At 42.2% G+C, this 22,172-nt stretch overlaps 1 protein-coding gene across 4 annotated transcripts in view; it reads right to left on the minus strand.

Annotated features, from left to right (window-relative positions):
* Positions 1-20,588, minus strand: part of ARL15 (ARF like GTPase 15) — a 231,079-nt gene extending 210,491 nt beyond the window's left edge. Inside the window, exons 1-3 of one of the 4 annotated variants that reach the window (XM_075527025.1) lie at positions 20,172-20,584; positions 6,881-6,971; positions 6,189-6,245 (exon numbers count right to left, since the gene is read on the minus strand). In XM_075527025.1, the coding sequence (XP_075383140.1) occupies positions 6,189-6,242 (54 nt within the window). In that variant the 5' untranslated portion in view covers positions 6,243-6,245; positions 6,881-6,971; positions 20,172-20,584. Of the gene's footprint in view, positions 1-6,188; positions 6,246-6,880; positions 6,972-20,171 lie in introns of all 4 variants that reach the window. The other 3 variants (XM_075527028.1, XM_075527026.1, XM_075527029.1) reach the window with 3 other exon arrangements.
* Between the last annotated feature and the right edge of the window lie 1,584 nt (positions 20,589-22,172).

Consider the following 22,172-nt stretch of genomic DNA (forward strand, 5'->3'; position numbering starts at 1 on the left):
TCAGGAGTTTTGAGGAGGCGAGGAGTTACGCATGTTTCCCAAACCAGGTAACCAACACATTGCCACAGAACGGTCAGAGATTAAGAGCATTTGGCTTCAACCTTGTGCTGGCCAGAACTGCTGCAAATGAAGCAGAAGAGCTGCAAGACTGCAAAGAGGTGATTTGTAACTCACTGTATGAAGTAGAGGATGTGATTGCACACACACGCAGAGTGGTGCATGCAACTTTTAGCATAATCATAGGGCAACCTCTCACTGCAATTTAGAATTGCCCAGCCAGACTCCAGGAATCCTTGCAAATTAACTTGCCTTTTTGCAAACCTCATGGCTATGCACAGTCCCACCCTCTGGACTACAGAATGTGAAAGAAAACATTCACTTTCACTGAAGAGCCATTTCTAGTCTTTTTGCCCCCTCAGTAACTCAAATGATAAAGCTAACTGCTGGATTTGTACACTTGCCACTTAGTAATTCAACATGCCCCACTGCTATCTTTCTGAGTCCACAGTCACGGGGGCAGCTCAAATTTCAAGCATGTGATATTTTTCAAAGGAGACTGTCAGGATATTGAATACCTTTGCTTTGCAATGTACTTGCGGTTTACATTCAAAGTCTGTTATTGATATAAAAGAATTATTTTTTATTTTTATAATTAAAGAGGCTACTCTGCAAACTGTATGAAAAAAGGATGCTCAGTAGAGGCCATCAGGAAAATTCCATGCTCACACAATCACCCCCTGCGCCACTTGAACCTACAGGAGTAGTTTATCTTTCATGCGGACCAGCCACTGGAGGCAAAAAATGACATTTTGCGAGTACATTACACAACTGTTTTCTGGAAAGACAGCAACACTGAAGATGAGGAATCCTGACTTCCAAAGGGAAGATGCAAAACAGTGTTTATGTACAGGATAACTAACCACATAGCTTTGATAAATAAACTGAACAGCTACTTGTCTAAACAGAAAAGAGTTGAGACTCTTGTAATGAGGATCGGGGCTTTTTTTCCTAGTCCTCCCTGAAGTTAATGGTCTGTGGAACAATGCTGTTCTCTAGAGCAGGAAGGGGCCATGGACAGCAGAGACTAGTCAGAAGGAACACAACCCCAATTCATAATGTCCCTAGTTCAGGACAAAGCTCTATTCCAGCCTGCAAGTTTGTCAAACAGGCATTTCATTCTGACAAAAATTAACAGGCTAATTTGGCAAACCATACCTTTCCCAGTGAAATCAATTACTAGTTGTCAGAGGTTGTCAAAGGGCTGTAAGTACGGTGTGTATCAGTTAATAGCTCAGGGAGGTAATGCTGCCGCAGCAGCATTTATCGGACCAAGCTGCTGAGCTCTTTGAGCAGGTAATGTGAGCTCTGGCCACAAGGAGAGGCTGCTCAGCAATTCCAGTACAGTTTACTTCAACCAATGAACTCTGTGGAGAGAACGGGTAGAGAATTGTATTCTGATCCTCACTCCTGGCCCAGCCTTTATGATTTCCCACTTCACCTGTCTTTACTTTCCCCATTTGGGAAAAAAAAGAAAAAAAAAAAAGTCACAATTCTTTATTTCAGAAAAGTAGAAGGGAAAGTCTCATAGCAAAAAAATCCACAGTATAGCTAACATTCACATGCACAGAACAACACATGCATCAGAACATTCTGCCTCTCTTTCTCCTGTTTAGGTTGGTAGCAACACACACCACAACCAGCATGGTTCAAGCAGCTTGACTACAGATTTGCAAGAACAAAGTGGATGTAATCCCATCAAACGCAAGTCATTGCCAAGACTCTGGTGACAGCAAGCACCTTTTGAGGCTGGAAGTTGAAAACATTTATACCTTTCCTTTCCAGCAGTCTACCCACAGAATATCAACAGTGACTGTGAATGGAATTGTCCACATTTCCCAAAGGGTAGCACATAAAGGGATTTTTTCCTGCTGCCCTTTTGTGCCTTTGTTTTGCTGCTCATGTCAAGGACATGACATGGGAAAGGGAGGAGTAGCCAGGAAATGCTATATGAGCTCTGTTATTACTTTAACTTTGCATTTTCCAATGGGAAACTATGTTGGGGAGGGGAAAAGTCTCACTGGAAGCTTTCCATACTGTAAGTCACAGGCTGGCTCCTGAACCTTTCCAAACATGCTCCCATGATCACCTCCTATTCAATGACTGCCTTTAGTTACCACCTCAGTTGGTTCCTCTTCTCTTAAGAGCTTCCCCTCCACCACTTTATGAATAAATATTATTTCTGTTTTGTTCTAGTGTCAGACAAATTCCTTAGCACACCAGCTGTTTCCAGTCAAACCATTTCAAGCCATGAATTTATCATTATAAACAAAGTCAAATATAAGTTAATCCAAAGTAAACCAGAGAACTAAAAGCACATTTGCATCATCTACTATACTTACCATATATAAACTATAGTAAGCACAGCTGTATAAATGCATCATTTATCTCCACATCTCACTGTGCAAATTCAAGCCAAGAGGCTACTAATACCAAAATATCCATTACTCATCATTTTCAGGAAGAAGATGCCAACATTGATGCAATGCTGCTAGAGTGCATCACTTCTGCCATACCCAGCATCTGAGAAGCAGAAAGCTCTACAGAGGGCTTTTTGTTATCCTTATTGTTTTATTTTTAAATGAGTGTTTTCTAATTGTTTATCTATTGAGGCCATATTCTACATTCAAGGAAAACTGTTACTTTCTAATTTCCTGAGAAGAAAAAATGTTCTTTTCCAGTATTTTTCTTTCTAATGCATACCAGCAAAGAACTACGCTTCCACTAAGTCCCCTTAGTTTTTCTGCATGATTCTCACCACTGCAGAGGTTTCTGTCCTTGTTTTGTTATCCAAAACAACAAGAGATAGGAAAATTACTTTTTCTTATTCCTGGAGTCACAATCAGGGCGTAGGGACAGGAAATAATACCTTATTATCCCTGTTCATAAAAGCTTACTATTCTATGCAAACAGTTGACAAGAAAAAAGTCTCAAAGCCTAGTACAGAGTATCAGAGAACCTTCCAGAGAAGATGTGTAGGCATACAATCATGCACACTGTTTCTGAGGTAGAGTCCTAAATATCTATAAAGGTGGCAAGTGTCCCATCATAAAAACTGTCTTGCAAGACAACAAATTTTGGATTATTTTTCCTCTGAAGCTCATTTAGGTTGAACTCTCCATCATTATTTTATCAGGGTTTTTACCTGGTTAAGAAAATTAAATCAGAAACAGAAAGGAAGTTAATAATAATATAACAAAAAGCTTTGCTACAAGCTGTCATATGCTTACTATCTCCACAGTCATGCAGATTCAAGAAGTAATTCATCTGCCTGTTCCCACACTTCCAACTGACACATCTGACTCAGACACTATATGGTGGAAGAAGCAGAATCGTGTCTGAAAAGACTGGTACTTCCACCAGAAGGTACTAGCTGTGTAAAACACACAGAAGAAATGGAGTTTAATTTTGGTTCATTGGTTGATTGATTTTTTAATCCCCAAAGTTTTCATTTAAGTTTACTATAATGTTTTCATTTTAGGATACACATCTTTCAGCTTCAGATCCTTACAAATATCTATACAGGTTTTATATTAACCACCTCTGCTTTTCTACTCCCCCCCTTCAAGGGTATACACTTCTAAGTAATCTCATCTGGTTTAATCCCCCAAAATGGGCATCCCATCTCTTTCTGCACTCTTGCAAAGATCTATGTTTTTTCCTAGCTCAAGACAACGAAGCTTTATCCTCTTAGTCATGGTAGCTGAAGGCAGCACAGGCTCTTTTGCCATAGATAACTATATAAACCCTTCCTCCATCTCATAATCTGTACAGGCCTGAACAACAGGAAGCCTATTTAATGGAGTAGTACAGCTGAAGTAATAGGTGCTCAAGAGTGTTACTGATAAGCAGCTTGATAACAGACTAACAATTGAGATGTCTGTAGTCCAAAGGACTAAGAGCCTTTGCAAGATACTTGCAGCACTGTATAACGAGGATGTGCAGAACAGGAAGTGTCCAAGTAATACAGTATAAACTGAATACATGGTGCTGGTAAGGACTAGCATTTGAGAGACTGCTTAGCCTTTTCATAAAAATCAATCAATTAACAAAAAAAACCCTATTAAGTCTGCAAAACAGCATGCAGTAGAAAGTATACGATACAAGATATAAGGAATTAATTAAATGGGAAATATGAATTGGAGTTTTGTGTTTTGCTTCTTCACATCAGTAGGGAGCAACATACTTGCTAGTGCCAGACTTGCTCGCATACCTGAGCAACAAATCCAGTGGCCGAGTTACATGACTGAGCATGAGCAGGGTACAGTGCAGAGGGAGGAACTATCACACTGCACATCCACACAGCTCTCACTTCAGTAGGCCTCTCCCTTTACTCTTGATACCAAAGCTGTCCAAACCCACTCTCCAGTCAGATCACCTGAAACTCACCTTTCCCATGACTGACATTTCTATATAAGCAAGTACTCTCGGCACCTAGCATTTACCTAAAGGAACTACTTTAGCTTTCACATGCACTTTACGTGGGACGCATGTCCTCCCTCTACACTGTGGCCACAACAGTGCATCTCTGAATGCTCTGAAGCCCACTCATCATCCTCCTCACTCTCCTCCTTTAAGCACCAGCAGTCAATGAAATCAGTTCCTCTCAGCATTTTCATAAATGAAGCTAGCTCTTCATTGTTTGTAATTTAAAACGTTTGATGAAATTAAGTATTATGCTGCCCAAAAGGTCACAATGAGATATTGGTTATCCAACTATCACTGTAACTGCAGCTACCACAACTTAGCAGTGCACTGCAGTATACATACCACACTTACCTATTTTAAACTAAAACAGAACCAATTATTGTCAGAGGGTGTATTTTGCTATACATTATACCTGCTTATACCCGATGCTGCAATACAAACGCATTTATACTTGGACGTCCTCTCAAATTAATTTGGACAGCTTACCACAGCCTTCTAAAGAGCTGGCAGATGGTTTGCATACCTTGCAGCCATTAAAACCTCCTACTGTAACCCCCTCTGATCCTTCAAGATAAGCATACTCTTATCACATAGGAATTTGTAGAGAGAAAGTCTTCCTAAGGAACTTAAATACCATAGGAAAATATGCCTTTGACTTTGCAAGTAGCAGTTTCCTCCAGGAGGATTTTGTCCATATTGCACAAATGTGTTATTTTCTACCATTTAGAAAATAGTCTTTTAGATGTTGAAAAAAGAATGCAGGCAAATGTCATGGGAAAAAACCTCAAGCAGGTATTAAACTCTACCTGGAACCAAATTCTAAGAATAAAAGCAGATGTTAAGCTTCGTGATTCTGTCCTCAAGTAAGACTTACTGGTGGCACATAGTCCTCATCACAGTTGTTCAAAAGTCACCTACACTTTTGCCTGTACAGCCTAATAAAATGGGAATTGGTATGTGCCAGGCTTCCTCCTGAAAAGTATTAACAGTAGGAGCAGCACCCCCACTCCAAAAGCTCCAGGATTTGAAGCATGATTTGAGCAACAGTGTCTTATACATTGTGTAAGCAGAGCTTGCACAATGAATTTCTGCGAAACACCCCATTCATCTAACTGTTCTCATCAATAATTGGAACGACTGGGAGCAGCAAAAAAAAAAAAAAAAAAAAAGCATATTTGGGACATAAGTTTGAAGTAAACCTCATATTTCTTTTATATAACTTAATTAAGGTTTGGGAAGTTTAACATAACAGCATTTGGAAAATATTAAGGCACTCCAGACAAAGCTTACAATAATATGTGCATTTAGCTAACATGTTTTAATATATGACATTACTCAAACATCATGGATATTTAAAAGCAAATGTATACAAACCCTTCAGCAGTAACATTAAGCCAGAATTCTCAACAACTGATACACACAAATTCCAAATTTTCTTACACCTTAAGAGGTTGGCTGAATTTTTCTTTACCTTTTTAATAAAAGTGGAGAATACTTTTTCTGTCCTGGTATTAGTAAATCTTTGACAGGATAAAACCATGCTGTAGTCTGTTTATGTAAACTAATATGACACAACTGCATTACTTAACCCTTTTGCTAACTGCATTACTTAATCCTGATCCCAAAAAACTAAGTAACTTCTTTTCACTCAAATGGCATTAACACTAACAAAAATTATTTAGTTAGTTAGAACATTGCCTTACCGTGTAAATGCCAATTCTACAAACAGCAAATGAGAGCTGGATACATTCAGACATAGTCTAAAGAAATTAAAACAAAGACATTACCAAGGATGCTATTTATTAAGAATTAGTTTTCTTCCTGTCTCTCCCCTCTCCCCTGAAAGAAACACCTGACAGTATATTCCATTATGTTTCTCCTGTAAGGCTGTATTAAACAAGTTGAGAAAAATGCCATATAAATTCAGATTATGCAGATACTTATTACCTTTCATACAGAAGCAGCTACCAAAACCATTGCACTTACTAATTCAGTATTTCATTATAGGCCTCAAATTACCTAATGCTGCCCAAAATGCCTGTACGCAACATTAACATTTTGCATGGAAGCTTTCAGTCCCATTTATTTTTACCTGCTCTAGTTTAAAAACAACCTGCAAGAGACATATTAATCGAGTGATATGCTTTTTGGTTCTTAGTGGACTGTAAAGAGCTTCCATGTTTAAATATTACAGTTCTTCTCTCCCTGTATCATCATTTAAATTATCTTCCTCTATATATAAAAATAATGCATATAACTTTACATCCCCACATTTCTGAAGCCATACTCCTTTAGTTTTCTGAGCTTTTCATGTTCAAAATAGAACTCTCTACTGTCTTGAATATTTTATTTAATCTGCTCTTACAGCTGTGAATATCATATTAAAAGTTTTTACCCTCAACTCGCTCAACTTCCAATCTGTTGTGATGCCACAATTCTATGTCTTCTGCAGTCACCCAGAGAGGCTGAAGATGAACTATGAATTTCTGATGAAACAGATGAAAAACACCTTCTTTAAATAGCATAAAGAAGCCAGAAAATAAATGCAACTCCCCACCACCAATATAAAACCTACTGTAGGTTTGCCATTTTTTCTATACAGTCAGGTACAATAAAACGGGCTTACAATGATTTATTCAGAAGAGTAATTGAGAAATTACTTTAAAAAAGGTATTTGAGAAGTCACTGTAGGCAAAAATTAATGCAATCAAGTAGAACATTTTTACTATATGTTTAACAAGTTCACACATCATCTGCATGTATTTTAAGATGTTGAACGTAAAGTGCTGGATGCTACAGACTTCAAACAGTATCAGTGAAAACTTTTTTTTTTTGGCCTCTGCTTTCTACACTCCCCCCTACAAAAAACTGCAATTGAATTACCATTTAATTAGAATTGTGATTAAAAAATTAAAAGAGCAGCTCTTATGAATTATGGGTAATTAAAAAAATGTGTAGCAACAGTTTTCTTTTGCTGTAACTGTTAAATTTATATTTTAAACAAAAAATATTTCACTGAACTGTCTGAAAATCAAAAAGTGCAGCACAAAAACCTGAAAGCAAACCTCAACAGCATGGTTGATTTTCTTTTCTTACTGGAAACAACATAGAATATTAGTGCTGACAAGGAAATGCTGCTTCAAAGCACCATTTAAATTGCCAGGATATATTTTCTTTTTTTTTTTTTTCGGCTTTCAGAACAAACACCCAATTCTACGACTTGTGCTCTGAGTTTCCCACAGAAATATAGGAATAGAACTGACTTTGAGAAATGCTATGTTACACAAAGTGGTGGGGTGGGGTTATAAATCATACCCATATCCCTCCTGACAGTATTTGCAGACCTTGTTCCAAAGGTTCCAGGGATGGATGACTTCCCCAAGCAATCTAGTCCAGTGCTTCATTACCCTTCCTACTAGAAAGTTCCCTAATGTTTAACCTGAGTCTGCTGCAATTTAAGCCCATACTTAAAGACAGGGTGATACATACAGTGATTTGTATTTTCAGTATCGTGACAGATACTATGTTGATGGCAGATCCAACTTTATATACAAAGTAAAAGATTATTTCAGGTTGCAAGGCAAGTAAATGTACAGCAGCAAAAAACCATTACAGTTTCTCAATGTATATAGTTTGCTTTTATTCTAGACAACCACAGCATTATAAATTGTTTTCCTTTTTTAATTTTTGTTCAGTACTTCCAGGCTATACATTCATGGGAGAACTAAGCTGCAGTTCAAATTCCCCACTGAGCACCTGTGGACCCTTGCTTCAGTAGAATAAAGCAAGCTACATCTGTGTTACCTTACTCATCTGTGGCTGGGTTTGCTACTGTTAATATTTTGAAATCAACAAGCTATTACATGGCATGAATCCTAAAATTATCTCCCCTTCCTACTGTCACATACAGTACCAGTGAATGTTTCCCCTATGCATTTCCCCATGAAATATTAAGCTAATCCCTTCCCCAAGCCTCCAAGATCATGCTTATGCCTATAGTGTTAAAAACGTTCATTAATTCCAGTGCTGTTATTAGCTTCTCTCTTAGATATATAATAGTGTGGCCAGCAGGTGTAGGGAAGTGATCGTGCCCCTGTACTTGGCACTGGTGAGGCCGCACCTCGAATACTGTGTTCAGTTTTGGGCCCCTCACTACAAGAGAGACATTGAGGTGCTGGAGCGTGTCCAGAGAAGGGCAACGAAGCTGGTGAAGGGTCTGGAGCACAAGTCTGATGAGGAGCAGCTGAGGGAACTGGGGTTGTTTAGCCTGGAGAAAAGGAGGCTGAGGGGAGACCTCATCGCTCTCTACAACTACCTGAGGAGGTTGTAGAGAGGTGGGGGTCGGTCTCTTCTCCCAGGTAACAAGTGATAGGACAAGAGGAAACGGCCTCAAGTTGCACCAGGGGAGGTTTAGACTGGATATTAGGAAATTTTTCTTCACTGAAAGGGTTGTCAAGCATTGGACCAGGCTGCCCAGGGAAGTGGTGGAGTCACCATACCTGGAGGTATTTAAAAGATGTGTAAGTGTGGCACTTACAGACACAGTTTAGTGGTGGACTTGGCAGTGTTAGGTTTACGGTTGGACTTGATGACCTTAAAGGTCTTTTCCAACCTAAACAATTCTGTGATTCTGTATTCACCCCTCCCACCCGTATTCTGTATTCTGATTCTGTATTCATTCCTCCCACCCAAAAATACACATTCCTCCCAGTATTGTTTCAGTTTAATCACTGAAAGAGTGTCAGGAAATTATTTAAATAATTAGTTGTTTAGTGATACTATCCTACAGCCTATCACTCTGATCACTGAATTACAATATATGTGATAATCTGCTGCTACAATGGAGAATTTATTCTTGATACTTGTAATCTTTCATTACTTTGGTTTTGCAACTCATTTTGCACCATACAATTAGGCAACAAAACAATTGTTGGAGAATTTGCATTTAATTTACTTACAGTTTATTGTTGCTTTCTGAAAGGATTTTACATGGTAAGCATGAAAGCAAAAGAAAAAAAATAATGTAAAAATATACCTACAAATATTACGAAAGACAGACACCTTGTTTGATACAATTCTACAAAGACTTATTCTTAACAGAAGTCACTTAACATGCCTAAAGTGAGAAACGGAGTCATCCGGTCAAATATGTCAAACAACACAAGCATGCATCTCTGCCAATATGCACCCTTCTGCTTAGGCAAAGGGTCATCTCACAAACATTAAATAATTTCTCCAGCTGGAAGCTAAACTCATGGCTAACATACATATTTGCACAAAACTTCGTTCTTTTAATCATATGTTGCAAAAACATGACTGTTCATAATGACTTAGAAAGATGTCTGCCTTGCAGCGGTGCAGCCTTTCGTTCACAACAAGCATTTGTTCTGTCCATTTTTTCAAGCATTCAGCCATCAGTACAAAATAATTTCAGTATTTGGTGTTTGAAACAAAAATAACTCATACAGCTCTGATACAGGCACACATTAGTCTGCAACTGCAAAAATTCACTGTTTTAATACCTATATCTTCAGCAAATACTAAATGAAATTCCTACCCACAATATTTAAAAGAGAGCAAATTTTGAAGAGATTAATATGGTGTGTTCTGCAACTGATCACTTAAAGTTGAAGTCACCAAGTTGAAAGCACTACTCTCAAGAACTTTGGTGGGCAAAAGCAGGGGAGGGATCCTAATCAGCTTCTCAGAAAAGACACAAAAGACTTGACACCTGCCAGAACTGCAGGCGCTGGTATCCTCAATTCTGCCAACCAAAAGAAATACTCACCTTGGCCTCAGCTTGCTTTGCCATAATCCTAAATAAATTATGGCATTAAGTATAGTTCCAAGACCACAAAACAAGGAAGCAATACGAGAAAAGGAAGTTGTTGGGTTTTTTCTGGTGATGTTCCTTTAGTAAAATGAAGATTAAGATACCCTCCTGCTCATTTATAAAGAAGTGGTCCACCCCAGTAATCACTTGGCATTACTGGACCTTCCAAGCAAAAAGCTTTCCCACCTCCATTCTTATCTGCATCTTTTTCAGTGCATAAGAAATGTGAAAATTAGCAATACAAGTGTAAACAATATGCAGATTTTAAGGTATGTCTATGTATGGAGCCCTGAAAGAAATTCTCAGTGCTTATGTGTTTTAAAGAACATGCAGGTACCCAAAAGCACACACAACTACGCTACAGTACAGGTGGCAGGAACTTTGACCAGAACTGGTGTTTGCTAAGCTTGTGTACTGAACTCCAAGTAGTAACTCGAAGGCTCCTCTTTCTGCACAAGATGTCACAGCCCTCTAGCACATTCCATTAATAACATTTCTAATTTATACTCTCCAAATTCTTTTTTAATACAGTTCTCGGAGATAAAAGACACACAAAATATTTTCATATTCTCCTTTAATGCTGAATAATTAGATTTTTAAAATACCGACCTTCTTGTACCTAATCATTAGAAAAATAAATCTGAGTTTAGAGACTAGAAGAAACCTGATGCTGATGGAATGGCAATGATATGTGAACAGGAAATAGGACTGGATCCAAGAACTCTCTTGTCATCATAAAAAGTAATCAAGTGGATGCACCACAGAACAATGGTCTCCCCTCTTTTAGGCAATATTCTCACTAGAACAGTTTTCCATGACTGTTTCCAGGACTGCAATGGTTCAGACAGTGAAAAGATGCAGATTAGCCCACACAAGATGAATAGCTGCAAGAACAGCATAGACATTTCTCAAGAATTCTGGACCTTTTCTCTAGTCTTGCTGAAACCTGAAATTAAGCAAGTTTCTAGGCAAGAATAAAGCACTGTGAGATGACTCGCTGTAGAGTGCATCATCACTCTGTACAGGCTGTCAGTTCAGTTTCAGGTTCATGCAGTGATGTGGGCCTCACCTATAAAGCCATAAACTGGTTAGGATACAAATATTGGAAGGCCAATAGCCTCTGCTCATATGTCAAGGGAGCACCTCCAAGCAGAAGGAACCCTTTAGCTACATGTCCTTGGAGCAGACTAAGTACCTTCATAAATCCCTCTGAGTTAAAAAGTCTCACCTCCTATGCAGTCAATGCAATTCTGCTTACACTGGGGAGCACTCCTGGACACCATCCAGAATATCTCCATCTTCTAACTGCAATTTCCTGTTCTGGAACCAAATCTAGCTGTCCCCTCAGTGAGGAGGGATGGAAGTGTTTAGCACACAGCATAAGCACCAGGGCATACAGGGAATCATATTTCATGGACACATCCTCAGGTACCAGCAATCGCAGGTTCAGGATCTCCACAAGCCTACCATCACATCTGAACATCATGTTTAATGCCCCCCGCAACGGACCTGTCTTCCAAGACACTGTACAAATTCATAGCCTGCTCATTTCGGCCCCCCTAATGTTACTGCACAAGTGAGCCCCACAATTCAACTATACCCATGGGAAAAAGCAGTTCCTGGATTATAACTGTCATCAAGATCTTCTGTTGGGAGAAATGACTTATTGCCTATTTACCCTCTCTTTATGATTTCAAATCATGATGTCTATACTATTGCCTCCCCACACCATTCAGCCCTCTTCTTCAGACTGAAGGGCTGTAACTATTTAATCCCTCCTTGTATGGAAGCAATTGTTTTCTTTCAATTACCGTGTCATCCTTCTCTGTATCTTCTTCGTTTTTACAATACTCTTTCTGAGATGACGCAACCAGAAATGTAGCATTTAAGACAACAGCAAACCTTGCATTTAAGCAGTGTAAAAATTAGATTTTTCCTTCTTAATACTCTAAACGTGTTGACAGATGTCTGGGTTAAGATGACATTTTAAAGAAGGATCCTCCTTCCCTCTCCTGAGCACTGATGGTATTATAGGGCCTATCCCGTGCATCTGTGCTGTCACGTGACTTCTACCACAAATATATGTAACTTTGCATTTATCAACACTGAATTTCACCTGCCATTTTATTACGAATATCAAAAGGGGTACTATGATTTTTCCCAGGTTCAATATGCACTCTTAATATTTGTCTCTGAATCAGCCCATCCAAAGCATATGCAGTTTATTCAGCTAAACACAAACGTGAAATTCCTTCGTAATCTCCGCATTCTCCTCTCCCTCTTATTCACTGCCAGAGCAGCACTATCAATGCTTATTTATGAAACTTACTATTGACACTTTACAGAATGATTACTTCATTTTTAATTGCTTCGAAGTTTTTCGTCTCTACTAGAGGCAAAAATCATATAAAGGAAGACTAGGAAGTAGTTGCTGTAAAAGCTAATAAAAACATAGAAAACAGATGCTTCTTCCATCCAAAATGTCGTAACAAGAAAAAAAAAAACCAGATCTGCAAAATCATTTCCCCGTATCAACAGTTCCTGCTGGCTCTTGGATGCCATCTTGCTTCCCCCCACTCTCCAATGCCAGAAGCTAATGTGGTCCTGTGAACAAATTTTTCTCCTACTGCTCCACCAAAACATACAGCATAAAAACAAAGCCTTGTTCAAAAGACTCATGATCTTCCTTGTTCAAAAGACTCATGATCTTCCTGCTGTTTGTCCTTATAAGCAACAAAGCTGTAGGGGAGGACTGCATCTAAACATAAGAGGACTTGTCAGCTAGACTTCCTGCTTTGTGTCTCTTCCTCAGATAGCAGGAAGCTACTTAGATCCTCATGTTGGCAATTAATATAGTCACCTTACCAGGCTGCCAGTGAGACAAAAGAAAAGTTCTGTACTCTGAAGAGCTCCAGCATGAGACGAGCCAGTATCTTATTCAACTGCAAATACCCTATTTATGTCCCCAAGGACTTTTATATGGTCAGACAGTTTGCACTTCAAAAAGTTTTGCTGCACACACAGTGAAAAAAAGCAAAACCAACAGACTCCAGAATACTATGAGCCAAAACCCAAACAATCACAAGATTTTAACTAGTGCATACATTTTTTTCCTTACGGCTTTACAGCTGTTTGGGTTCACATTTGTGCTTTTAAGTTTGAAACTTAAAATGTTTCTTTTGTTAATGGAAAGCTGATATTCTCACATAACCACAAAAGTTCGGAACTCAGGCTTTAAGAGAATAAACATCACAAGCTGGCAGTATTAAAAAACATGAGCTGATGATACTGACGACAAGCCAAAATGGTAATCAGCATGGGGTATTAGGAGGAATATTCTGTCCTTACTAAATACAGATTTTCTCACTTATTAAAAGCTTGCATTTCTAACCTTTTGTGAAATGCATCACCATGCTGCCTCAAGCTTGGAGCTCTGACTGAAGAATTCAGGAGCAGCACACTGCAGAGCAAAGCAATATGGGGCCCAACACATATTGCACCCAGGAGTAATTCACAAAACACTATACGGCCATGCGTAACAAACACAGACTAGCACATTTTCAGAAACTGGGACACATTTTTTTGATGTAATAACATCCACCACTCTAATGCAATCCTCATCATGGAAAAGGCAAAATGGTAATTTGATTACCATTTTGTAATTTAATTTTAAACGTGCTAATTCACTTGTTTCTTCAGTGTTTGTATGTGAAAAGAATGAAATTTCTGGCACTGCAATACTCCTGTGACTTCACAGAATCTTGTGCTAGAAATTATAATCACATTAAGGCATTCTTTTGTGTTCCCAAGGAAGCTGTATCAAGTTTCACTGTTTGTAACAGCCACCTTTGAATCAAAAGTTTACCTGGGAAATTCAGTAATGCTTCCTATTGCAGGATGAGCAAATATAGCATTTGACTTTCACCTTCTGCAAAGGAATTCTACACTTCTGCTTGCTAGCCTATCTTCAGCCAGGTAATTTCCAGTGAGTTAAGTCACCACTATTTTTATTAACCTTTCTATATGGCTGATTACATCTTTCATTCAGCAAAAACTGTTTGCAATACTGGCTAGGTAGATTCTACCAAGGAGGAGGATTTGTTTTCCAGAGCACCTCTCTTCCAGGTCTTCAACCAGATCAGGTTCTTGAACTCCCAAACTTACTTAAATCAGAAGCATGCTCATTCAGGGGAGGTTGTCTCCCAGAACTGATCCCATTTGCTATTCCCAGTTGATTTAGATTTGAATATTATGCTTCATAGAGCTGAAATACCAGCAGGAACCTAGCCACAACAACTTCCTTGGGTGAAGGTCTCAAAAGTTTGGTTTGGGTTTCTTCGTACATTGCTATGCTGATGCAGAAAGCAGTAAGAAGCAGCAGCACTCTCACTTCCAATTAAGTGACCCTGGCTATGTATGTAACAGCAAGTAGTGCAGCACAGCAAGAGCTGATGCTGAAGGCCAAGTATTCATACTACGTACTTCAGGCGTTTTGCTTCAGACTAGTGCTGATCTGGTCCTGTGGACTGAAAACCCATTAGTTGAGTGTATCTTCCAATCTGGTTTCACCTGAAAAATATCAAGTTCATGTGATCTGTGATCACTCTGAAATGCAAACCTACGTACAGTAAGTAGTGGTAACTAAGATCCACTGCAAAAATTTTAATCTGATCCAAACACTAACAGAGTGGCATGCACCCTGTACACTAGTTGACCTTACACTTGTTAGTTGCCTTCTTTCCTGCGTTCAGCTATATCTTCATCTTGAAACAACTGTCAGACCCCTCATCCTTGTGCCTAATCAGCTTTCCAAACTGAAGGAGGGATAGTATCTAAAGATATAAGCCACTGTGCCCTACAGAGGGTGTAAAATGTCAAAGATATTATAGCTGATAGACCAGTCAACGGACAGCCCAAATAATCCCTATAGTTACATGACAAAAGACAAAATTCATATGATGAGAGGGACGTTTAGCAAATGGTAAGAGGGCAAGGCTACATAGACCTTTGTTGCTCATGTTGCGGGTGATACATCAAACACCTGTACGTGCCTCAGAGGAAAAATCCAGGGTTCCTAGTATGGACTTTCCCCCATCTTTCCTTATTCAAAGAACAGAAGCTACTGGTTTACAAAGTTTCAGTGAAGTAAGATTCCAACCTTCAAACAGATGCCTCCATAATGCCATTTGTAGTGTAAGAAAGAATGTTTTCTATGGCCTGCAGATACCAGACAATGTAACAGCCAACAGCAATGGAAAGACAGGATTTGAAGTAGATCAGAACCATTAAGTGATCATGATCTATCCTGTATTACCGCTTTCCAAATCAAACCTGTCCCATTAAATTAAAGAATCCAACTAAATAAAAGAGAAGGTCTTAAAGGTAAGCTGTCCAAGAAAGAAAAGTTGCTCAGAAACATTTTTTTTTTCTTGTATTATCACCTAATGTTTTTAAGAACACCACAGCTTGGTATATGCAGCTTTCCCCAGTCAAGAAAGACTTTGCCTGAATGCTAACTATCCAGAACTTGCAGTCAAGACCGTTCAGAAACTAAGAAACTCTGAAGTCACTTCAAGGCCTATTCATATAAAATTTGAAAATTTAGTTCAATTTACTCAAAAACTACCCAAATTTTAGCTTCTGTGTGCGCACACACAGAAGTAAAATAGTTCGCAACAGCTAACAAAAGTACAAAGAACCAAAAAAATCCAAACTTCTTATAGTTAAAAGAACAATCCCAAACAAAGCAACAAGGATTCTACTGCCCTAAGAGTGTACACTCTCTTGACTTTGAAATACTCATGTTCATGCTTAACTTTTAAGGAAGGAAAAAAAAAATCACTGCAGTTGATGTGGTTGTTCTTGCAATAAGTGTTATCTTCCATTTCAGGTTGGAATATAGTCTTCATTACCTGCCCAAGAAACATTTTTATATGCAACTACATAGTATAGGATACAATTTAAGGACAAGCTATCATATTAAAAATGCTAAATATACAAAATTAAACAGGTTATCAAATTTATCTTACAAGCTCTCAGCGCCATATAAGATCTCTTCTTTTTTTGTGGTCACACTGATTCAATTTTCTACATCATCCTCTAAGGTAGCTTTTAAAAGCTCTACACAGATCAGGCTGATACATGCAACTGTTCAGTGTCAGATCCTTATCTAGTGCAGAAGATGCCACTGAAGTATATTGTGAAAGTCCACTCAGCAGCTTAAAATTTGCATTGCAAGTATCACATAATAAAAACTGAAGTATTGCTATTGTTTCCCCACAAGTTCTCCAAGCAAAAATGCAAGACTGATCACATGCCATGCTTTTCACAAGATGCATCATGCCATAATTTCTTAAATTAAGCATAGTCTCCTGAACATAGGCCAGCCAACACCAGTCTATGTATGCACTATAATCCTTCCAGACACAATGCAACAAAAATGAAGCAGAATAAGGTTGCAGATACACTACAGGATTACGCAGTCACAAAAATCTACAAATCCACATTGATGCAGCTGTGTTCACATAGTATGTTTTAAAGGAGATAACTTCAATACAAGAATAAACTGTATGAGTAAAAGGTGCCTCTAAATGAGTGAAGATGCATTCTCTTCTAGAGGTTGAACCTGGTTTAGCTATGTTTATTAAAAAAAAAAAAACACCACAAAAACCCACACCACTCCTAACACCATAATTATATCAATACAAAAATAAAAGAGGCACCAGGCTCAAGAGCCTCTTCTACCTATTAAAGATACAGGGGCCAATGCTACTCTTCTGTTACAATGCAAAACCAGACCAGAGCACCACAGAAGACAGTCTTCTAATACCAATGCTTTATCAAATGGCATAAACCATAAATCAAGGATCGCACTGTAAGTAGGAGAGCTCCTACACAGGTTCTGGGTATCTATCCATACAAGCGTCAGGGCCATAGTCTAAGCTGGCTCCAATTGATTTGGCTTGAGTAGGTTTTGAGCATTTTCAATAGCCTGCTGATATTAGAAGGTGCTGCAGATGTTCAGTATTTCTTCGGATCAGCTCCTTTAAGGAGAAAAAAAGTCTCCATCAACGTAGGCCCTATCCAGGAAAAATCAGGAAAAGAACCTTCCTATGCAAGTCTGGGAAGAGCTAGCTGAGGGTAGACTCCTTGTCGAGAGGCAATGACTCCTGAGTCCATGCTGCAGCAAACCAGTGACCTCAGTTATCCTAGCCTCCTTCCACTAAACTCCCTCATTCAGCCCCACTGCTAACCAAAACTTTTGTCTAATGCTCTGTCAAGGGACTACTGCAGCCAGGAACAACTGCATCCTTTGCCCTGCTGTCTGCTTCACGCCAAAGGCAGAGGAGAAAACCTCACTGCCTGCAGGCTGGAACACAGGTGCCCAACATGCAGAACCAGCAAAGGGTCCTTCTGCTTAAGTTCTGAAGCCCACATTAAGTGCAAGATCCCAACATATATGTATAAACCACAAAATTCTTTAACATGTACAGCTTTTTGCTACTGCTGTTATGAAAATAATGAGGTGGTTGTTCTATATCTATAGGTTAACGGCCATAGTATAACTGCAAGTCTTGCATAAATAAAGAGTAGGCCCTTCTTCATGCTAGGGCAGACTGTGGCAACACCTTGGTCCTCCAGGCTGAAAGTGGGCTATAGACAACTAGTTCCCTAACTCACCACCACCGATTCTTTTTGTGAGAGCAGACTTTCTACGGTGCTTGAACCTGCTGTTCATTACCAAAGAGCCATTCCATCTACTACCATTAATAGAGAAAGGCAAAGGAGGACCAATCTCCTGCATTTGGTGAAGATGAGGACTGGAACAAATGCACGAGAAAATATTTGAACTGCCATACAGAATTTGTTTTCTTTCCAAGTTATACACAGATGCAAAAAATTAAAAACTTTCCTATTTTTTTCTCCTTTGGTTTAAAAGAGTTGATGTCAGTTGCAACAAGTATTCCGAAGATTAAGGGACTCCTAGTGTATAAGAAGGATGGAAACCCCAGCAACAAGTGCCAGTCAGTGACAGATGATGGCATCTTGGATTGTCCTGGAGCACCAGTGGGCCAGCACCTTGTTTAAACTACTATCCTCAACCCCTGGCCTTCACCATCTATAAAAATAACTTGGCTGATCTGTAACAACTTCTACATCAAAAGAATCCTTTGTGTTTCGTATAGCACTATAACATGCACTGCGAGACTGATGAGGCCTTGAGAAAGTCTGTCTTCAAAGATAGTCCCTGATATAAAAGAAAGAGTAAGCAAAAATTGCATGAACACTCAGGACATCTTATCCCAAAGACTGACTTTTTTTAGAGACGGCACCGAAGAAGGTCGGTGCAAACACAACAGAAAAGAGGAAAAGGATCAACTGAAGAAAAAAAGTAAAGGAAAAAAATTGTAGAGCTATTTAATCCCCTCCTCCCTTTACTTAATACAAAAACATGCTCTCAGTTTCCAAGGCTTATTAAATTTATTGTTCTCGGAGTGGTTGGCCTTCCACACAACAGCCTGTAGCAGTCACAAAGGTTAATGCAAGCATTTCAAAAAGTACATGATGGCCAGTTTCATCTGGATATAAGTTTATAAAGGAAAAAAAATCTAAGAAACAGCTCCAGGCTCTCAAGGAGCTACAAGGCTGCACTTGGCACACAGCAAGTTTATTATCGGTATTTCATTAACTAGGTTGTTAAAGAGAAGTCTACCTACCATTTCTGCCACACAGGACTCATTTTCTATTCTCTCTCTGTTATTCGAATTCAGGAAGGAAAGCCTAAAACATTTTTTTGGTATAAAGCTGAAAATCCAAAAATAAATCTAAGCTACATGGACACAAGAATAATATTTAAGTGAATATTTAATATATTTCTGATTTAGTTAATTTCATCATCAGAGAAGGCAACATTGGCCACTGCATGCAGCTCACATCTCAATACGGCAAATCTTCAAAGCAATTCACTAAAGAGAGCATCTCCTGAGATTTTGTTGACTGGTTGACGAACCTCTCTTGAAAGCCTACACCCACACGCATCTCATGTGAAGACACCAGAAAGGCCGACTGAAGTCTGCGACTCCAGATAGGTCCTGACTGGTCGCACCAGACACCAACAGCAAACAGGGGTGGCCAGAAGAGCCCTACTCCTTACTGCCCAGCTGACTCTTCGCAGCACTTCGCAACGAAGGAAGGGGCATGGTTTATAGGCTAGCGCTCAAAGCAACAAAACTTGAGAAATGGCATGGGCCCGTTACGCTCTCCTGCTGTTGTGCTGAAAATGCCAGGTGAGCAGGTACCATTCTAAAATAAAGGCATCAGCTCCCTACCTAGCCGTGCCACAGGGTTTACTTGCCGAGTGTTGGCCGGTGAGCCTGAACGCCAGCCACGGCCCCAGCCTGAAGTGCGCGCCTGCGATACGATCTCTCGCAGGCGAATGAAGCCAATATTCATTAAAGAGCAATAAACGTTACCCCTGAATGCCAGCTGCCTGGGCGCAGGGCTGATCCCGCCCAGGGTGACAATTTAGTTCATTCAAGCGTACCCTAAGCTCATGCATTTAGGAAAAAAACAGCGACCCGGGTCAGGGCTTTAGCCACCTAATAGCGGCCAAATGAGCGGGGCCGCCGCACGCTTCAGCGGAACGCTGCCGGTTTATCGCCCTTTAACAGCCCGGCGGGCCGGGGGAAGGCAGCGCGGCCGGGCCCGGCTGCCCCCCGCCCCACCTGCCCCCTCCACACCCCCTCCCCGCCGGGGACGCCGCCTCAGCCGCGGCGCGCTCGGTAAGATGTCCGACGGGCCGGCGGCGGGGGGCGGCGCGGCGGGGGGCGCCCCACTCCCACCGGGGACCTACCAGGTAATCCATGTGCCGGGTGGCGCCGGGCGCCGCGCTGCCGAGGAGGTCTCCGGGGCCGCGGGTGCCCGCCCGGCTGTCAGCGGCGCTGGGCCACCGGGAGCCCCGCCGTCAGGGGGAGCGGCGCTTCCTGCCGCCGCCTGGGCGGCGCGGGGGGCTCGGCCGCCGCCGCAAGGTGCAGGGCCGGGGAAGGCTCGGTCGCCGCCGCCCCGAGAGCCAGCGGAGGGTCCGGGGGCGCCGGCGCTGCCCCGGCAGCGCTGTCAGAGCCGCCCGCTGCTGCCGTTGCCGCTGCCGCCGCCGCCGCCGCTGCCCGCACCTCAACGCGCCGCAGCGCCCTGCGCGCGCGGAGGGGGAAGGGGCGGGGGGCGGGGGGAGGGGCGCGCGGCGGCGGCGGGGCGCGCGGCGGGCGGGCGGGCCCGGCACAGCCAACCCCAGGCCGGCACCCGCCGCGCCCCAGCGCTCGCCAGCTGCCGGAGGCCCCGCCCCGCCCCGCCCCGCGCGACGTCGCTATCAGCTGATCGCACACGTGGGGCGCGAGGAGGACGCTCTTAAAGGCGTACGCGCCCGGCGGGGCCCAGGGAACTCCGGCGGCGGCGCCGCGGGTGAGGGCGCCGGTTCTCCGCGGCCCGGCCTGGCTCCTGCCCCCGCCCCGGGAAGGCGACTGGCCCTTCCACCTAGGCGGGGCCGCTGCCTGGTCAGCGCGGGGCGAGGGGAGCGTTGGAGCCGGCTCCGTCGCGGGAGGAGGAGCGGGGTGAGCCCGCAGGCTCCGGCTGCCGGCCGCGCCGGAGGTGCTGCCCTGCTCCGCGCTGAGGGGTCTCCTCCGCTGGCCTCTGGGGTAGAGGGGAGCAGGCCCCCAGGCCAGGCGGAGGGGGGGCACCGCTCCGGGCGGCGCTTGTCACGCGTGGCCTAAGCGGAGTGGCGGGTGGCGCTGGCAGGACCGGCCCGTGCCGAGGGGTGCCTGCGGCCGGCCCGCAGGCCGCGGCGGGCCGCGCTGGTGGGAGCCCGCACCTCCGCGCTCTGCCTGTGCCCGGCGGCTTTGAACCGGAGCAGGAGGAGCCCCGCCGCGGGTGCCCCGGCGTCGCGCTGCGGCCGGCGCGCTCCGGGGGGGGCAGCGGCCCTGCACCGCCCGCAGCCGCCCGGCGCTTGGCGTCCGAGAGAGCGCCCTGGGAGCGCCCCGCGGAGAGAGCGGTCCGGCTTGCCAGTGCTGACTAGTTCCTGATGGGCAGGGACAGGAGTTTCGTTATTAACCTCAGTAGAAACAAGCTCTTGTCGGGAGGGACCGGCGTAGCTAAACCACACTCGGCAGAAGCTGCGAGTAAACCTATTTTTGAGAAATTTGATGTAGGCAGGTAGGAAGTTTATCATCTTTATCCGGTAGCATAATTCCCCCAACTGCCTGTGAAAGCAACGCTGGTGTCTTGTCCTGCAAGCTGACATCTGACCCATAGGATTCTCCACAAACTTGTAACGTTAGCAGTAACACCTGTCTTGCTGGAGAAATGGAAGGAAACTTCTCAATGTGACCGTGCGAAAGGAAATCTAGAAAGACAGCATCAAGTGAGATAACTTTAAAAAATCCCACAGTGTAATAAAAAGCATTGCAAAAGTAGGAAAGGAGCAAAGAGGAAAGAAGGACTAAATGAGGATTCAGGAGCAAACAGGAATGTGTATTTGTAAGGATATTAGTAAGCAGTTGGCCTACATGTAGTAAACTAGGGTGGGGGAAGTGTAATTGCAATTGCTGCTCTGCTTTTTGTAATGAATTAAGGCCTGTTGCAAGCAGGCTCAGTTACAACATCCAGTCAGTGTTGGAGAGTGTTAATAAGGTGTTCCCCCCCATCCGCTCAAAAGGCAGCTAGTTCTTGCCAATGCATAATTCATTTTCCTCATGTGTCTAGTCTAGAAAAAACTTGCTTCCTCTGACCCTCCTTACTTTGGGAATCAATGTCAAATACAGCTGCATAGCAGATAAAACTTAATTTAGATGAGTACAAATGAACT

The sequence above is a fragment of the Mycteria americana genome, chromosome Z (assembly GCF_035582795.1).
Source record: "Mycteria americana isolate JAX WOST 10 ecotype Jacksonville Zoo and Gardens chromosome Z, USCA_MyAme_1.0, whole genome shotgun sequence".
Taxonomy (NCBI): Eukaryota; Metazoa; Chordata; class Aves; order Ciconiiformes; family Ciconiidae; genus Mycteria; species Mycteria americana.